The 18,535-nt window shown below is 39.1% G+C and overlaps 1 protein-coding gene across 1 annotated transcript; it reads left to right on the forward strand.

Annotated features, from left to right (window-relative positions):
* Positions 1–18,062, forward strand: LOC125374611 (serine/threonine-protein phosphatase 6 regulatory ankyrin repeat subunit B-like). Its single transcript, XM_048385566.1, has 3 exons — positions 1–74; positions 4,985–8,369; positions 18,033–18,062. Exons 1-3 carry the CDS (start codon positions 1–3, stop codon positions 18,060–18,062), a joined length of 3,489 nt encoding a protein of 1,162 aa, XP_048241523.1.
* The last annotated feature ends 473 nt before the right edge of the window (positions 18,063–18,535 follow it).

The raw sequence follows: 18,535 nt of genomic DNA on the forward strand, positions 1-18,535 counted from the left end.
ATGGCAGAAGATTTCAATGTTGAAACTCAGACGTCTGACCAGCAGCATGGGGAGATGCCAAGCGACAGGAATCAGTGAGAGGTGGATACTCCACATACTGATTGCAGAGACAGCGGTGATTCCTAGGTTGACAATAGTCGTTTCTCGCTGCATAATGTGACAGTCCGATTCGTGGTGCTGATTTTATTTAGCGTTGTTGAAATGGATGTTATCAGACTTCTTTGAATTAGGCTTTAATCGGTACCGGTTCTTCGTGTCAGCTTCATTATTGGGATGGTAGTGCCACGCGTTCTGTTTGTCAGTTAACTATTCTTTTATGGTGTCATTTTTTAATGTTGGTGGTACTAACATAATGGTCATGTGTATATGTTACTCAATATAGCAATGTATTGTCTCTCTGACTTCGTCAAAGAGATATTGAAAAAACAAGCCATGACATCAAACAAAACGTTATTAAATTTTCTGTACTTCATTACCTTTTAGGGGGCACGGGTGGCCCAGTTGTCTAAGGCGCCGCGATCGCTGTGCAGAGTTGCGTCCCTTGAGCACGCCAGAAACCTATGAATCCCGGTTCGCCCCGATTATGTTTCTAGATTTGTCAGCACCATACCCCTGCTCGTTGGTTTCACCGAAGTGGTAAACGTCTGAGACTTGCATCACTGACACGCCGTGATATAACTGGAAAACTGTTGAAAGCGGCGTTAAACCAAACTCACTCACTCACTCATTACCTTTGAGGATAAGACTTGTACCCCAAAATTCTGGTGTTAAATGAGTGCTGCGTGGAGACTTGTCCTCGCCACTCGAATTAGTCCCGCACCTTGACTGTGGAATATAGTATTTTAAAAACAAAACCAGTCTAGATTTATATAAAAGCAAGTCCAACCATCTCTAGCCAGCTCTATTCCACATATTCCATATGAAATCAGCATCGGGAATTAATTAATTGTATTAATTGTAGACGCGAGAATCTATTGTGTGATAAAAGACTGACTATATGTTAGTCTACACTTGAAACAGAATCAGGAAATACCGCGATGATTGAATAATGAAGACAAGTGCATGTGTGCTAATACTGATAAAGTGGAAACAAGCCAGTCCGGCGATAAGGGAATATGAATTACTTACAGTTATGATAAAAATTGCAAACTGAGCTTTTCCAGAAAAATCTATTTTAGAAGCGATAAACATCCTCATTGAATTTTGTTCCCGTGCTTACAATCCGACTGAGTGACTGGCAATGAACTTGGTCAGTAGCGCTTTAAATACTGCATGTGCACCAGTTGTGTTTTATTTCAGTCCAAGCTGGTAATGAACAATGATGGAGGTATGCTGCATACGCTACTAAATATAGCCAATCGCTGTCACCTGACTACAGATTCCTACCCCGATTGAAGCTTCTAAATCGAAATTCAAAGATAACGGTTTTCAGCTAGAACATAATTATTATTAACAACAAAACAATATTTACAGATTAGGGCTTCAACGAGTACTCGAGTACTCGGGGCCGGGTCGGTTTTACTGGGACTCGAGTCCGTTATCAAGGACTCGAGTACTCGATAAGGGGAGATCACTCTGTTTCAATGTTCAATTGTTCATCAGTATATTGATTAAAGCTTCAAAAAATATTGTTTGAATAATGTATTCTTTGTAGAAAGTAGATGTACATGAGAACAATTGAGAATGTCACATAAAATAGACGTAATTATTGTTTTTCTTTCCCGACTTTAAGAAACTGAATGTATCACGGCGATTATTGCTTCTTTGCTCCGACATCAAATGCCAAGTGTATTCCCTTACACAGATTAATAACTGATTAGCTGATATATATGTGTTATTTCAGTGCTTACAAATCAAGCGACAGGACGACAGTTTGGTACAGTTTGAAAACGTGACCAACTCATGAATGAATAAACTTATAGTACTACATTTCAATATTTATCGGCCTTAGTCTTGCAGCCCAGCAGCTGTGTATACGTGTATATCGTGATGCATATTATCGATTTTCTTCCTGCGAATTATTGTTCGTGCTTTTTGGCAGGTGTCGAAAGCTGATCGTCAGAAAAAAAAAAAACTTGGTTTGTGTTCAATATGTATTGTAGTATTTGTAGACGTGGCGTAATGTTTTTGAAGGTCGTGATTAAGATTAGTGCAGTCACAAGCAAACATTAACACTGATCACTTCCATACACTTTGACAGATAAACAAGTTCCGTGGACACTCTCTATTTACATTTCAGTGCAGTTCAATTATACCTATAACATGTTTTAATAATTTTAGATGGCAATTTTGATCTAATGAACCAATATTCTTAAAGGGCGTCCTATTTTCGGGTACTCGAGTACGAGTCTAGTTTCAAAACTTAGACTCGTGGAAGCCCTATTACAGATATGACAAATTAAAATCATAACATACGTGATGTCTTATCTTAAAATGTATTTTAGGAGATGGTTATAAAGTCAAATTTGCGATATCTAGAAAACTTAGATGTTTATGGAACACGCTGATGCTTTCCGCGAATAGATTTTCAGTGATCCATTCACATCACTGTAACCGCCATTTTGACTTTTACGTCCAATGGAATCGGTTTCGGCCGATAATCGAGACTGGTTATTCTCTGGCGTTGACGTTTTATATTTACTTGAAATACTGACAGCATGTACCATATTGCTACCTTATTAATTTGTCCTCAGGGATTCAATAATATTGTTTTAATACAAACACCTAAAATCCATTGAGGAACACGTTTTTGTTTAATGACACGAATATATGGTAGTGATCCAAACGCCGATATAGCTTTGGGAAAAGGGGGCGAAGCGTTTTGTGATTTGCCTCGTTCAATAATTTAATTTCATTTTCCATACTGGTTGTACCGAGTACCAGTCAATGTGCAGTGTTTGCTAGAAGCTGGGCCCCGTCTCTTCATATCCCAAGTTGACGCGCATAGAGAGCTGGGAACCAGTTCATGTTTGCTAATCTATATTCTACCATGAATTTGGAATCTACTCGATTCTGATTGGTCAATCAGAGGCTATTAAATCACACAAAAAAACCTCTGATTGAAACAGCTGGTTTGACGGCCGCATCATCGTGGAAGCTAATATTCATAGAATAGTACTATTTTCAGTCATTGTCGGTAGGCATATTTAAATAATTATATCTACAATTACAGGTTACAAAATGCACAGATTCAGTTACTAAAATATTCAAAGGATGTGTGGCAATACATTTCATGGAGAAAACACGATAGAAATCTACAGAGGGAATGTATTTACGTTTTGGAGACAACAGAGAGCTTGGAATTGTGGTGCTTTTTTTTATACCACTGTGACGTCATATATTTTGCGTCACAATGAGCGGTATGACGTCATAATGGTGACATGCGATGTAGAGCGAAAGCCTTGCAAAGCTTGGTTTGTTTTCTTAAGGGATGCCCACCTCATGTTAGCTTACCAAGTTGCCGTGCTTATATGCTTTCAATGCCTGTCATATGTTCGAGTGAAGTATTATGGTGTTAACAAACTGCTTGAGTATATACAGCACCATATTTTGTTCGGTGATTCCGTAATTCAGATTGATAACCCACTCAAAACACTGAACTCAACCCATGCCGCTTCACTGAGTATATATTTGCTAACACCAAAGAGAACGCGTTTTATTTAGTCATGGTAGAATGGAGATAAACACTGTGTTTTCAATGTAGAGCTAGGTTACCTGTAGATTTAACCGCGCTAAATTTTACATTTGAAACCTCACGCTGCGCGTTCGGTTCCAAATTCAATTTAGCTCAGTTAAATCTACAGGTAACCTAGCTCTACATTGAAAACACAGTATGTTTATCTCCTAAATAAAGTTGTTGTTGTGTACACTAAATCAGGAACAAGTTCGTATGAAAAGATCGTTTTCTCTATGCTTGCAATTCAGTGTGTATCAACAACTGATGCCACAATGCCAAGCACTCGTCACTTATCAAAGATGGTCATGTTCAGTGTTCAGTTTAAAGTACTGTGGAGACATAAAAGATTTTTCAGTGAAAGTTGAAATATTTCATCATGAGAAAATTCAGATGATCCTTTCTCCTCCTACACAAAAAGATGTTCCACACAGTGAGTGAGTTAAGATTTAACGTCACATCGGCAGTATTTCAGCCATATCGTGACGAGAAGTACATTAATAATACACATAATTATACGAAATAAAAACCTGTCGACGAAGGACAGTAGAATAACTAGAATATCACAGACTTGATTTAAAACTAGTTTTGAATGATAAAAACAGTAAGCATTAATGAACATCACAATATAAAAATGGGCTAGAAATCGTCAGCCACTGAAAGGAGATCACCATACTGGGGACCATGGGGACTTACAGTACCTTAGCTTCTTGCACTGACCCCGGCAGTATTTATATCATCCCTTCAGTCACTGACGACAGTGTATCAGTTAAGCCTTAGATTAAAATAACGAATATACTACGTTTAAAAGCCTGGTATGCAGAAAAATACCTGGAATGAAATGGGACTTACATACCCTCTTAGGGGGACAATAATTTTACGCTACTTCAACCCCCCTCAAGGGTATAGCCGCTAACAATCTAAGTTATAAAATTGCACTACCAATTTTTAAAACAATACAGTTAGCACATCAAAATTTATGAAAAAGCTCTATTTCTTTTAAAAAACATAACAGTAAACGAGAATTAACATCATTAAAAAGGTCCTTAATTGTTTTAACATTGAAATATTTATCCCTTGTGATTGAAAAATCAATACAATCAAGTGTTCCACACAGTATGAAAGAGGTATCTATTTTGGTTTCTTATGTTTCATTCCAAGTGTTCATAGTAAATAGTTTTCATTCCTCCCCAGGTACCCTTGATTTGCGTACAGACGAAGCGAAGAAGATTTTTCTTCCAACTGAACCCTTCAAAGACGTGAAACGAAAATTGAAGGAATTTGGACATGTGACCATCTGTGGGGCTTCAGGAGAAGGCAAGACAACGATGGCTCTGGTGTTAGGTTCAAGTACAGAGACAAAGGCTACGAGGTCGTGTTTGTGGACAATATTGAGAAGTTTGACTTAGACCACTGTCTTACTAGACACCCCAGAGTATTCCTCATAGTAGATGACATGTTTGGTACTGTTGGATTATCTGCGAATACATCACAGGTGAAATCCTTTCTAAACAACCTTCTCCTCCATTTAGAACAAAAGTGGAGTGCGGAAAAGCTGCAGTCAGAAATGCATGAAAGCTATAATGCTGTTGGTAAATCCAGAAAGAAAGTGCAGAGTCAACCAGAATTTCAAACAAAAGATATTCGTGTGATCTTCACATCAAAGTCATACAACTTCCATGATGGACTTGCAAAACTGCAGTACGAGGGTTTCAAACTGTTCAAAGGTCAAACTGTAATGGATTTAACCACACAAGATAAATACTGGCTTTCTGACAAAGAGAAAAAGACAATATTTGAACAACTTAGGAATGCTCTTGGTGACTGCTCCATGCAACATATACCTGATTACAGTGAGCTGGAAATCTGTTCAAATATCTTTGGATTCCCTCTTATTTGTAAACTTTGTTTTGAATTTTCATCTTTCTACAAAAATGCAAAATCTTTTTTCAAAGAACCTCTGTTTTATCTCAGGCTAGAACTAAAGCATTTGCTTGAAGAGAGAAATGACCGATCAGCCATTCTGGTTCTGATGCTACTGTGTGAAGACAAATTGGACCTGACCAAGTTAGACAGTGAAGGTGAGGATAAGGAAATCGACAGCCTGGTCAAAACTGTTTTACGGCTGATGTCTGACGCTACACGTTCAGGCATGTACAAAGCAGCTAAAAGTTTGAGAGGTACATTCTTCACGAGAGGAGACACTGTTGGATTTGCTCATTCTTCAATCTATGATGCTTGTGCCTGTGCCTTGTATAACATCAGTCCAATCTTTGTTTTTAAGCACTGCAGTGATGACTTTCTGTTTGAAAGGGTACAGAGTGAAAAGGTTGAGGAAACCAAAGTTGATGATCATCTCCATTTGATATATGTCTCAAAGAATTATGATGACCTACTTACCACAAGGTTTGCACAGTCTATCAAACAAGGACAGTTTTCTAAATCAGTGACACATCCAATTCTCAAACACGACGCCGCGGTTTTCAAGCTGCTCAACAAACTTCAGTGTGATCGGACAAAACAGCTTCACCAGCCTAATCAAACTCATTCTGAGGAAAAACCTTGGTTTCACAAGAAAGAGAAGGGACAATGTTTTCTGTACTGGGCAGTTCTTGGACATAATGCACGTCTAATTACAGATATAGAACACACAACTGGAGAAGAGTTCACTGAAGAAGAGATCAGTGAGGCCATGGAAGGATGTGCACAAAGCAACAATGTGACAGCATTGAAATGGCTGTTCAGCAGGAGTGAGAAACATGACCATCAGTTGACACTGAACAGACTCTTGTTGGTAGCTGCTGTAAATGGCAACTCTGACATACTAGGTTATCTGCTTCAGGAAGGCGCTGATATTAACACTAGAGACAAGGGAATGCAAACCATCTTCCATCTTGTCTGTAAATCAGGAATGGAAAAAACCCTGAAAGTCCTGTTAACCAGGAAACCTGGGAATAATTCTATAAACTCTGTTGATGTGAATGGCAGGACCCCCGTCATGGTTGCAGCACACACGGGATCAGAGGGATGTTTTAAGTTACTGCAGACAATATCAAACTTGAATTTGAAAGACAAAAATAGCTACGGAATTATTCATCTTGCCTGTATTGGTGGTACCAAGGCTATAGTGCAACATGTCCTATCTCCTTCTAACATAAACAGTAGAGGGATGCATGGATACACACCAGTAATGGTGGCAGCTTTCAATGGACATCAAAGTGTGTTTTACCTCCTTGTGTCCTACCAAGCTGACCTCACACTGGTGTGTACACATAGTGTAAGTTTACTTCAACTTGCCTGTCAGGGTGGAAACACTGCTATATTACAACATGTCCTGTCTCCTTCTAACATCAACAGTAGAGGCACAAATGGATGCACACCAGTAATGGTGGCAGCTTTCAATGGGCATCAAAGTGTGTTTGACCTCCTTGTGTCCTACCAAGCTGACCTCACACTGGTGAATACAGATGGTAATAGTTTACTTCAACTTGCCTGTCGTGGTGGGAACACTGCAATAGTACAACATGTCCTGTCTCCATCTAACATCAACAGTAGAGGGAGACATGGATTTACACCAGTAATGGTGGCAGCTATCAATGGACATCAAAGTGTGTTTGAACTCCTTGTGTCCAACCAAGCTGACCTCACACTGGTGGATACAGATGGTAATAGTTTACCTCATCTTGCCTGTGAGGGTGGAAACACTGCTATAGTACAACATGTTCTGTCTCCTTCTAACATCAACAGTAGAGGCACACATGGATACATACCAGTAATGGTGGCAGCTTTCAATGGACATCAAAGTGTGTTTGACCTCCTTGTGTCCAACCAAGCTGACCTCACACTGGTGGATACAGATGGTAGAAGTTTACTTCATCTTGCCTGTCAGGGTGGGAACACAGCTATAGTACAACACGTTCTGTCTCCTTCTAACATCAACAGCAGAGGCACACATGGATACACACCAGTAATGGTGGCAGCTGTCAGTGGACATCAAAGTGTGTTTGACCTCCTTGTGTCCAACCAAGCTGACCTCACACTGGTGGATACAGATGGTAGAAGTTTACTTCATCTTGCCTGTGAGGGTGGAAACACTGCTATAGTACAACATGTTCTGTCTCCATCTAACATCAACAGTAGAGGCACACATGGATACACACCAGTAATGGTGGCAGCTTTCAATGGACATCAAAGTTTGTTTGACCTCCTTGTGTCCAACCAAGCTGACCTCACACTGGTGGATACAGATGGTAATAGTTTATTTCATCTTGCCTGTCAGGGTGGAAACACAGCTATAGTACAACATGTTCTGTCTCCTTCTAACATCAACAGTAGAGGGATACGTGGATACACACCAGTAATGGTGACAGCTGTCAGTGGACATCAAAGTGTGTTTGATCTCCTTGTGTCCAACCAAGCTGACCACACACTGGTGGATACAGATGGTAATAGTTTACTTCATCTTGCCTGTCATGGTGGGAACACTGCTATAGTACAACATGTTCTGTCTCCTTCTAACATCAACAGTAGAGGGATACAAGGATGCACACCAGTAATGGTGGCAGCTTTCAGGGGACATCAAAGTGTTTTTGACCTCCTTGTGTCCAACCAAGCTGACCTCACACTGGTGGATACAGATGGTAATAGTTTACTTCATCTTGCCTGTCATGGTGGAAACACTGCTATAGTACAACATGTCCTATCTCCTTCTAACATCAACAGTAGAGGGAGGCATGGATGCACGCCAGTAATGATGGCAGCTGTCAGTGGACATCAAAGTGTGTTTGACCTCCTTGTGTCCAACCAAGCTGACCTTACACTGGTGAATACATCTGGTAATAGTTTACTTTATCATGCCTGTGAGGGTGGAAACACTGCTATAGTACAACATGTCCTGTCTCCTTCTAACATCAACAGTAGAGGGATACGTGGATACACACCAGTAATGGTGGCAGCTGTCAGTGGACATCAAAGTGTGTTTGACCTCCTTGTGTCCAACCAAGCTGACCTCACACTGGTGGTTACAGATGGCAATAGTTTACTTCATCTTGCCTGTCAGGGTGGAAACACTGCTATAGTACAACATGTCCTGTCTCCTTCTAACATCAACAGTAGAGGGATACATGGATTTACACCAGTAATGGTGGCAGCTGTCAGTGGACATCAAAGTGTGTTTGACCTCCTTGTGTCCTACCAAGCTGACCTCACACTGGTGGATACACATGGTAATAGTTTACTTCATCTTGCCTGTCAGGGTGGAAACACTGCTATAGTACAACATGTTCTGTCTCCTTCTAACATCAACAGTAGAGGGATAGATGGATACACACCAGTAATGGTGGCAGCTGTCAGTGGACATCAAAGTGTGTTTGACCTCCTTGTGTCCAACCAAGCTGACCTCACACTGGTGAATACAGATGGTTATAGTTTACTTCATCTTGCCTGTCGTGGTGGGAACACTGCTATAGTACAACATGTCCTGTCTCCTTCTAACATCAACAGTAGAGGGATAGATGGATACACACCAGTAATGGTGGCAGCTGTCAGAGGACATCAAAGTGTGTTTGAGCTCCTAATGTCCAGCAAAGCTGACCTTACACTGGTGGATACATCTGGTCATAGTTTACTTCATCTTGCATGTCAGGGTGGGAACACTGCTATAATACTACATGTCCTGTCATGGATACACACCAGTTATGAAGGCTGTATTTCATGGACATAAAGATGTGGTCGACCTCCTTGTGCAGCACAAAGCTGACCTCACACTTCTAACAGACAGTAATGAGGACATTGAATGTGTAGCTCAGATGGGTGGACATCCAGCACTATCCAGTCTCCTATCAAACAAATCAACAGGACTGTTCTTTACCATGCTATACATTCACCTGCAAGTTTGGATACACTGGTACAGAAAAGGAAAGATGCACAGCCTTTTGAAGAAAGAAATGCTTACACAGGATTCAGGAAACAAAGTGCATTTGTAAGACAGTTACTCAATTGTTATCCATATATAAGACAATAACAATTCACTGAATGGTTTGGTTATATGTAATCATGACTGGTATGCCGCAAGAAGTGGGGGACGCACCCTTGATGAGCAAGATTTTCTGCAGATCAGTTGTTGTGAAAAATTTGAAGTAGAAACCCCAAAATATGGTCTCCTGAAAGATACAAGACTCCACTGCCAGAATATTACATGGTGAGTCACTCAGTAAATAGCCATAATCCGGTGCACGAAATCCCCCATGGTAGTACCTGTCGCTAATTACAGGACACAGGGCATGCTATCTATCTCACAAGCTCTTACATAATCAGTGGGCCTGGCGCCATGTTGTTGATATCGACAGCCCAACATTGCCATGTAACTCGCATTCTGGTTGATTTCCATGACTGAGTAGCGAAGCAAATCAAACTGGCTAATGAAAATCAAGGCTGGGTAATTTGTGATCACGAGTTTGGTGTTTTGTGTACAGAGTTGGTAAGAAACTGCAAGTGACAACAGATCACGTTGACAATATAGTGAAGTAGAATAGTTTCCGGAAAGTGACATCTCGTGAGTGACTAAAAAAACCACGCATCATCCTTTTGTATGGTGGTAAATCTGGACAGAATTGAAGTGACCTAATTGATATGACTTTAATGAGATTACCATTATTGATATGTTGGCTGTAGGAGCAAAGTTTGTAACATTTCCTATTTAAATTAGGCCCGTCAGGGGTGCTGCTTAATATATTTGCTTGGTTTTGAGGTTGACAGATGTTACAGACTTCAAAGCTTTATACCCCAAGGATGTTTTTACATATGATTAGATGACATGAGAGGTTCAAAAAGCCTGTGTACACCATAACTTGAGTATTTATTTATGGAATTTCATGAATCTTAGTATATGTGATCTCTTACGTTTGGTGACCTCCATATAAGGTCAAGGTCACTGGAGGTCAAATAATAGTGAGTGAGTGAGTATGGTTTTACTGTCCTGGGCTGTGGGGGTCACACTTGATTTACCAGATCTGGGAAGGTCACGTGACGTCGTCCAAATAAAGAGGACACGTAAACGAAAACCCTGCACTTTCGTAGACCTTGTGTTCATGTTTAACATGCAGATCACACACAGGCATGGTCACATGGTTTGCACGTGGATGAGTTTTGGAGAATTTGCATGTTTGTAATCTGTATTTTGCTTTAAGGCAGCTGTAACAATGGTGTTATGTTTGGACCACCTGTATAGTCATGATTCCTGTATCACAGTGTGTAAAAGTCCGACATTGTAGCAGTTGCTGGTTGAAGTTATTTCATTTTGTCTGTCTTTATCATGTTTATTCAAGGAATTGTACTTTCATTAAAAATGTGTGTTCACAATGTATCTTAAACATTTATATGTAAATAGAACTTGACAAGACTTTATAAACATATCTTGATCGTTCGTGGTTGAGATTGAATGTCAAGGTAATTAAACCAGATGTGCTTGTTATGTAAGGCAGCTAGAGGCATAGGACTTTCAAGATTTCAAGGTTGTACTGCATTGCATGTGTTTTCCCATACTGAAGTTATGTTATAAAACAGAAGTGCTTATACCTTGGCTATTACGGTAGAGAGTTGCATGGGACTTTCTGTTTCAAAGTTGTACTGTACTGGGCATGTGTGCAGTCAGTGCCTTAACTGATGTGAGTATCAAAGTGGCAGGTTATTATGATTTAAAGATCTATAAAGGTATATTTATAAAGGTCTAACAATATCTGTACATCTTGTAACCTTAATGTTGTAGAAAATAAGTATCATTTTATGCTTGTGTGTAAACTTCTTCAATTAAGAAACAAGTATATTCCAAAGAAGTTTACATCTTATCCAAATATCAATTTGTTTTGCCAACTCATGTCAACCTCAAATATTACTTTATTACAAAATATTGCATTGTTAGTCAGAGGAAACATGCATACCAGTGCCTTAACTGATGTCACTATCAAAGTGATTCACCATATATGTTTTTGTTGAGAATTCTCTGGGGCTTCATGAAGAGGTTTGCATGTAACACTAACAGCTTTCTCGTTCAGCATGTATAATCTGCAATATATTCACTTGTAAAATTAGGATGTTTATAATGGTTTAATTTGTGCAATTAATATGAACAAGTTTCCTTTCAAGTTGTGTTATGTTTACTTTTTTCACTGCTGGAATATGTGTGTCATGACATGTAAACTATTTCTTGTGTGTAAGAGTATTGTATTAATGCTTTTGTTTTCAAAATGCTTTTAGCATCCTGACATTCAATTATATTTAACTCATGTTCACTTCTCAACATCAATAGCATACATCAACATGACCAAGTATAAACTGGGTCAAATCTCTCGGAATCTGTGGTCCAATGACAAGCTACTGAAGCAGGTTGAATCAGAATATGTTGTCCGTGCATCACTGTCAATGTGTGTACATCGTTTAACTGTTTGCATACAGAGATTGTCATAATAAATACTACTTGGCCATGAATCAGCACTTGTGCTACGCTAGTTGTCTGTTTGTATATTTCTTTCTAAAAACTGCAGGGCAAAAGAAAGCATGCACTTAAAAAATAGATTTGACCAATTACAAACGTTATCAAAATGTCCCTTGGCTGAAAACAGTCACCATATCTGCAAACTTGAGGTCCAATTCACAACTATGATACCCATATAAAATACATCACCATCGAATAACCATTTCTTGTTTGTTTCATTCTCAGTCCCCATCAAACATGGGTGCATGCATTCTTAAGATGACTGATAAAATATGTTGTTGTTGGATGGGGTTTAACGTCGCGTCCAAGATTATTGCACTTATGTAGCGACGTGCATGTACGTGTGTGTGTTTGTGTGGCTGCTTGTACTAGTCCGGACTGATGCCGATTTATAGTGCTAGCTCACTGAGATACCATGCCGCAGTTTAACATGAATACCCCACTCAGGCACAGTAAACTGACTCCGAGCCGACCAGTCCTTGTTTTAGCCCCTTCATGCCGAGCGCCAGACAGGGTAACAACAAGTACCATCTTTTAATGTCTTTTGGTATGACGCGGTTGGGGATCGAACTCCGGACCTTCCGCTCTCCGGGCGGATGCTCAACCACAAGACCACGGTGGCGGCTTTGCACATGGGTTGTTTGGCAGTGGTAGTTGCAGGGCAACAGTCTCTCCATTTATTGGCAACGGTTGCTACTGGGTTCTCTAAGCATGAGCTGAGCTCATTTTCTGCAGTCCACCAGTACCTCCACATCCGCGATCATTTCATCCTCCAAATAACCAAATATCTCTTGTATCTCTTGTCTTAATTTCAAGCTCGGCTTTCATGCAAGACAGCCGAGCCCGGCCTAATTGGGTCGTGTTCTTTTATAATGTTGACATATTTATTTATAACAATTGACTTCAATGTGGTTTTGCGTTAATATAGATGTAAAGCGTTCGTAGCTGTATTTGCATTGCGTCATCTTCATGGCGTGCAGAGACAGGTACCACAATACGAGGTGTGGACAGGTACCACAATACGAGATGTGGACAGGTACCACAATACGAGATGTGGACAGTAGGGGTGAGTGAGTGAGTGAGTTAAGATTTAACGTCACATCGGCAGTATTTCAGCCATATCGTGACGAGAAGTACATTAATAATACACATATTTATACGAAATAAAAACCTGTCAACGAAGGACAGTAAAATAACTAGATGTATCACAGATTATATCTAAAACTAGTAGGGAGCCATAAAAATATAACATCATACGAAACAATACAAGATAAAAATGAGCTATAGATCGCCAGCCACTGAAGAGAGAACACCATGCTAGGGTCCATGGGGACTTACAGTACTTTTGCTACCTGCATGGACCCCAGCCGGATTTACATCTGCCCTTCAGCTGTTGGCGATTTTTGACAAATTTAGCAAACATTAAAATAACACATATGCTACGATTAAAACCGTGGTATAAATAAATATACTTTGAAAGACGTGGTCTTACATACCCTCTCAGGGGGACAATAATTTTACACTACTTCAACCCCCTTTGAGGATATAGCCACTAACGATCTCAGTCACTGATTTATTTTACCAATTGTAAAAGTTAATTTATTTATATACAAAACATAATCAAAATTTTTGTAACAAGTCAATATCCTTTAAAAAACCAAGAATAAAATGAGAACTTACCTGATTAAAAAGATCCTTGATTCCTGAAACTTTGAAATATTTATCCCTTGTGATGGAAAAATCAATACAGTCAAGCAGGACATGCTTGACCGTGATTCTTTCATCACAAGGGATGCAGAATGGAGGATCCTCACCTTTAAGTAGATATTCATGAGTATATCGAGAATGACCAATACGACATCGTCTTAAGACGACCTCTTCAAATCTGGACTGACAACCCAAGTAAGTATAACCGATATTTGCTTTTATTGCATGTAATTTATTTATACCCACTTGGGTGTCCCACTTCTTCTGCATTAGATCTCTGATGTAAGATCTAATGACAGGTTTATAATCACTATAGGGTATAAGAAGTGGTGTCACAGATTTGTTGAGTGCTGCCTTAGCAGCAGCATCAGCCAAAGTGTTACCAACGATCCCAACATGGCTGGGTAACCAACAAAAGACGATGTCGTATTGGCCAGTTGCAAGATTATTGTGTAATTCAATTATGTCAAGTAAAACTGGATGCTGACACGACATATTTTTTATGGCTTGAAGACAGGACAATGAGTCTGAAAAAATGATAAATTCATTATGTTTGGACTGGCTATTGATATAGTTGAGAGCAGTTAATATGGCATTTGATTCTGCTGTAAAAATTGAGGAGTCATCTGGTAACCTGTTTGATAGAGTTCTGGATCCAATGATGGTTGCGCTGGCAACAGCACCTCCATCCTTGGATCCATCTGTAAATATTGATTTGTAAGTGTTATATTCGCTTCTTAACTGATTATACTCTTGTTGATATTGTAGTTGGTTCGTGTCAGATTTCTTTAGTGTAGATAATGTAAGATCCACCTGTGGCTTTACCAATTGCCAAGGAGGAGAGGAAAACAGACGGAAAGGAGATATATTTTCAAGGTTTATGTCAGCAGCAGAAATAAAAGGTTTAATTCTTATTCCGAGAGGCGGAATAAGAGATGACTTTTTACTAAACAGTTCCTCATAAAGGGGATTAAATACACAGCTGTATGCGGGGTTTGACTCATTAGAATATAACTTTGTGATATACTGCAATGAAAGTTTAATACGGCGCTGTTGAAGAGATGGTTCGTCGGCCTCAATGTACAAACTGTCAATAGGGGAGGTTCGGAAAGATCCAAGACAAACTCTTAGACCGTGATGATGGATTGTATCTAAAAGTTTAAGATTGCTTTTACAGGCTCCACCATATATGATGGAGCCATAATCGAGCTTAGAACGGACAAGTGATCTATATAAGTGAAGGAGGGTCGTTTGATCTCCTCCCCACTTGGAATTAGAAACTACCTTCAATAAATCTAGTGCCTTCAGACATTTAGCTTTCAAATATTTAATATGTGGTAAAAACGTAAGGTGATGATCAAAAATTATTCCTAAAAATTTAGCTTCTTTTACGACATTTATTGGAGATCCAGCTAGATGTAATTCTGGGTCCTTATGGGGTTGATACTTTCGACAGAAATGGATACAATTAGTTTTAGATTTAGAAAATTTAAAGCCGTTCTGCTCTGCCCAAACATTGATTTTATTCAGACAAAGTTGCAACTGTCTTTCAATCGTGTTCATATTTTTACCTCGACATGAGATATTAAAATCGTCAACAAATAACGACCCATCAATAGAGTCATTCAAAACCTTAGCTAAACTATTAATCTTGATACTAAACAACGTTACTGATAAGATGCTACCTTGGGGGACACCTTGATCTTGATCGTAAAAATCAGACAAAGTGGATCCCACACGTACCTGGAAATTTCTATCTGTTAAAAACTGTGATATAAAAGAAGGCAAACGGCCTCTCAACCCCATCTCATGAAGATCCTTTAAAATTCCATGTTTCCAGGTCGTATCGTATGCTTTTTCTAAATCGAAAAATATAGATACGGTGTGTTGTTTATTGATGATAGCATTTTTTACAAATGATTCTAATCTAACTAAATGGTCAATAGTACTTCTATTTTTCCTGAAACCACATTGAATATTCGTTATTAGATTATTTGTTTCTAAGTACCATATTAATCTATTATTGACCATTCTTTCCATGGTCTTACAAACACAGCTAGTAAGCGATATTGGCCTATAATTTGAAGGATCAGTGTGATCCCGTCCAGGTTTTGGGATTTGAATGATAATAGCATTCCGCCATGACGAAGGGAAATTACCAGTTGTCCAGATATTATCAAATATATTTAATAGTGTTTCTAAACAGGATTCAGGTAAATGTTTAAGTAACTGATAGTGGATATTATCAGCACCTGTAGCTGTATCATGAGCTTGCCATAAGGCAGTATTTAGCTCATGAATGGAGAAAACTTCATTATAATCTTCACCATTATCAGAGTTAAAATTGATTTTCTTTCTTTCTTGTTGTTCTTTAAATTTCTGAAATTTTGGGACATAATTAGATGATGAAGAATGTTTAGCTAAAGTTTCTCCTAATTTATTGGCTATATCAGTTTTATCAGTTAGTAATGTGTCACCCTCTTTAAGATGGTGAACACTAGATTTGGAGCCTTTACCTTTTATTCGTTGCACCATATTCCAAACCTTAGATATTGGAGTTCTTGAATTTATTTTAGTAACATAATTACGCCAAGATTGGCGTTTATTTTGTTTGAACGTACGACGTGCTTTTGCATTCAAAATTTTTAATTTATTTAGATTGTGGACAGTTGGGTGATGGCAGAAGTATTTTTCTGCCTTTTTTCTAGCTTTCCTAGCTTGTTTACAATCGGAGTTAAACCATGGCTTTCGTATATGTGGATTTGTAGAGGACTTTGGTATACATTCATCAGCAATGTCTTTTAAAACGTCAGAAAAAACCTGAATAGGATCAGCAATATCACTGAAACATTCGGGTTTTATTTTATTTAAGCACAGTGTTTGAAAAAAAGGCCAGTTGGCCTTTGTAAAATTCCATCTTGTAGAAGGAGGAACATCAGTCGGATTTACAGTTGATAGGATTGTTGGGAAATGGTCACTTCCACAAAGGTCATTGTGGACTGTCCATTCGAATTCGTTGAGTAGATTAGAATCGGTTAGAGACAAATCTAAAGAAGAGTAAGTGCCAGTTGCAGGATGCAGATAGGTGTGGGAGTCATCATTGAAGATACACAGTTCATTAGTAGATACAAACTCCTCAAGAATCTTACCTTTTGTGTTAGTATTTGTACCACCCCATAAAGGGTTGTGGCCATTCAAATCACCAATGATGACACAGGGTTTTGGGAGTTGATCATAAAGACTTTGAAGATCAGACTGATGGAGAGTTGAAGAAGGCGGAATATACAGCGAGCATAAAGTAAATGCAACGTGCAAAGTTAGACGTACTGCAACGGCTTGCAGATTGGTATTAAGTATAACAGGGCTATGGATAACATTTTGCTTCACAATGATGGAGGATCCTCCAGTGGCCCTATCACCAGGAGGAGAAAAAGAATGGTATGCAATGAACTGACGTAGGTTAAAAGTATCTGTCTGCTTTAGATAGGTTTCTTGTAGACAGAATGCTGATGGTTGTAAGTCCTGTACTAAAAGCAGTAATTCATTAAAATTATTCTTCAGGCCCCTACAATTCCACTGTACAACATGTGAAGAAACTAACTCTTAGGAGGGTTTACCGGGGATCTGCCCCGCACTTTTCTAGAGGGCGACAAGCTGTGTGTCCTAAGCTGGATGTTTTCGGACACATCCATGTCCTCAAGAGAACCAAACTTGTTGTAAAGTTGTATCTGGTTCTTTGATCCTTTTGTGGGTCTGCCAGTGTTAAAATTTTTAGACGGTTCCGTTCCAGGTTTTACCTTGGTTTTAGCAGCTTGTTTCATATTTGTTTGTGATTTATGGTTTGATGCTGACTGAGATGATGATTGTTTCTGGGATGGAGTAGATGATTGTGATTGAAGTTGAGATTCTGCAGTTTGAGTTGACTGTTCATTTGAGAATATTACAGGATTATCCGAGGTAACCCATGTCAAGTCGGTTTGGCAGTATGTCGAAGATGTTGTTACAGATGAAGTGGGTACTTTGGGGGTTGGTTCAGCTGGTGACCTGGTAATGAACGCATAAGATTCATTTGGTTCATGAGTTTGAACAAGTTTTTTTGCATCTGCAAAACTGATGTTTTGTGTGAATTTAATTTTGTTGATCTCCATTTGTTTTTTCCAGATAGGGCATTCTTTGGAGAAAGATGAGTGATTTCCCAAACAGTTGGCACACTTCTTAAAGCTGCTGTCACATTCTTCTGTTACATGCGTATTCTCACTACAGTGAGCACATGTAACAGTCAATGTGCAAGTATTCACACCATGGCCATATTTTTGACATTTAAAACATCGCAAAGGATTTGGAATGTAAGTGTCAACATTGATACTGCAGTACCCTGCTTTTATTGATTTTGGAGCAGTCGGAGCGGAAAAAGAAAAGAGGTATGTGTTAGTTGGTTGAGTTTGGTCGTTCTTGCGGGTGGTAAACCTTTTGACGAAGATAACGCCTTGATCTTTCATCTCAGTAACAATTTCAATCTCAGTCATGTCTGTGAATAATCTGTCTCTATCTCTCACAATCCCTTTGCTCGTGTTCAGAGTTCTGTGAGCAGAGATCAAAACCGGGACTCCAACAAACCGTTCAGTTGACAAGAGGTTAGTAGATTGAGGTTTTCTGTTACATTC

This window comes from Haliotis rufescens, unplaced genomic scaffold (assembly GCF_023055435.1).
Source record: "Haliotis rufescens isolate VD_foot unplaced genomic scaffold, xgHalRufe1.0.p SCAF_10, whole genome shotgun sequence".
Taxonomy (NCBI): Eukaryota; Metazoa; Mollusca; class Gastropoda; order Lepetellida; family Haliotidae; genus Haliotis; species Haliotis rufescens.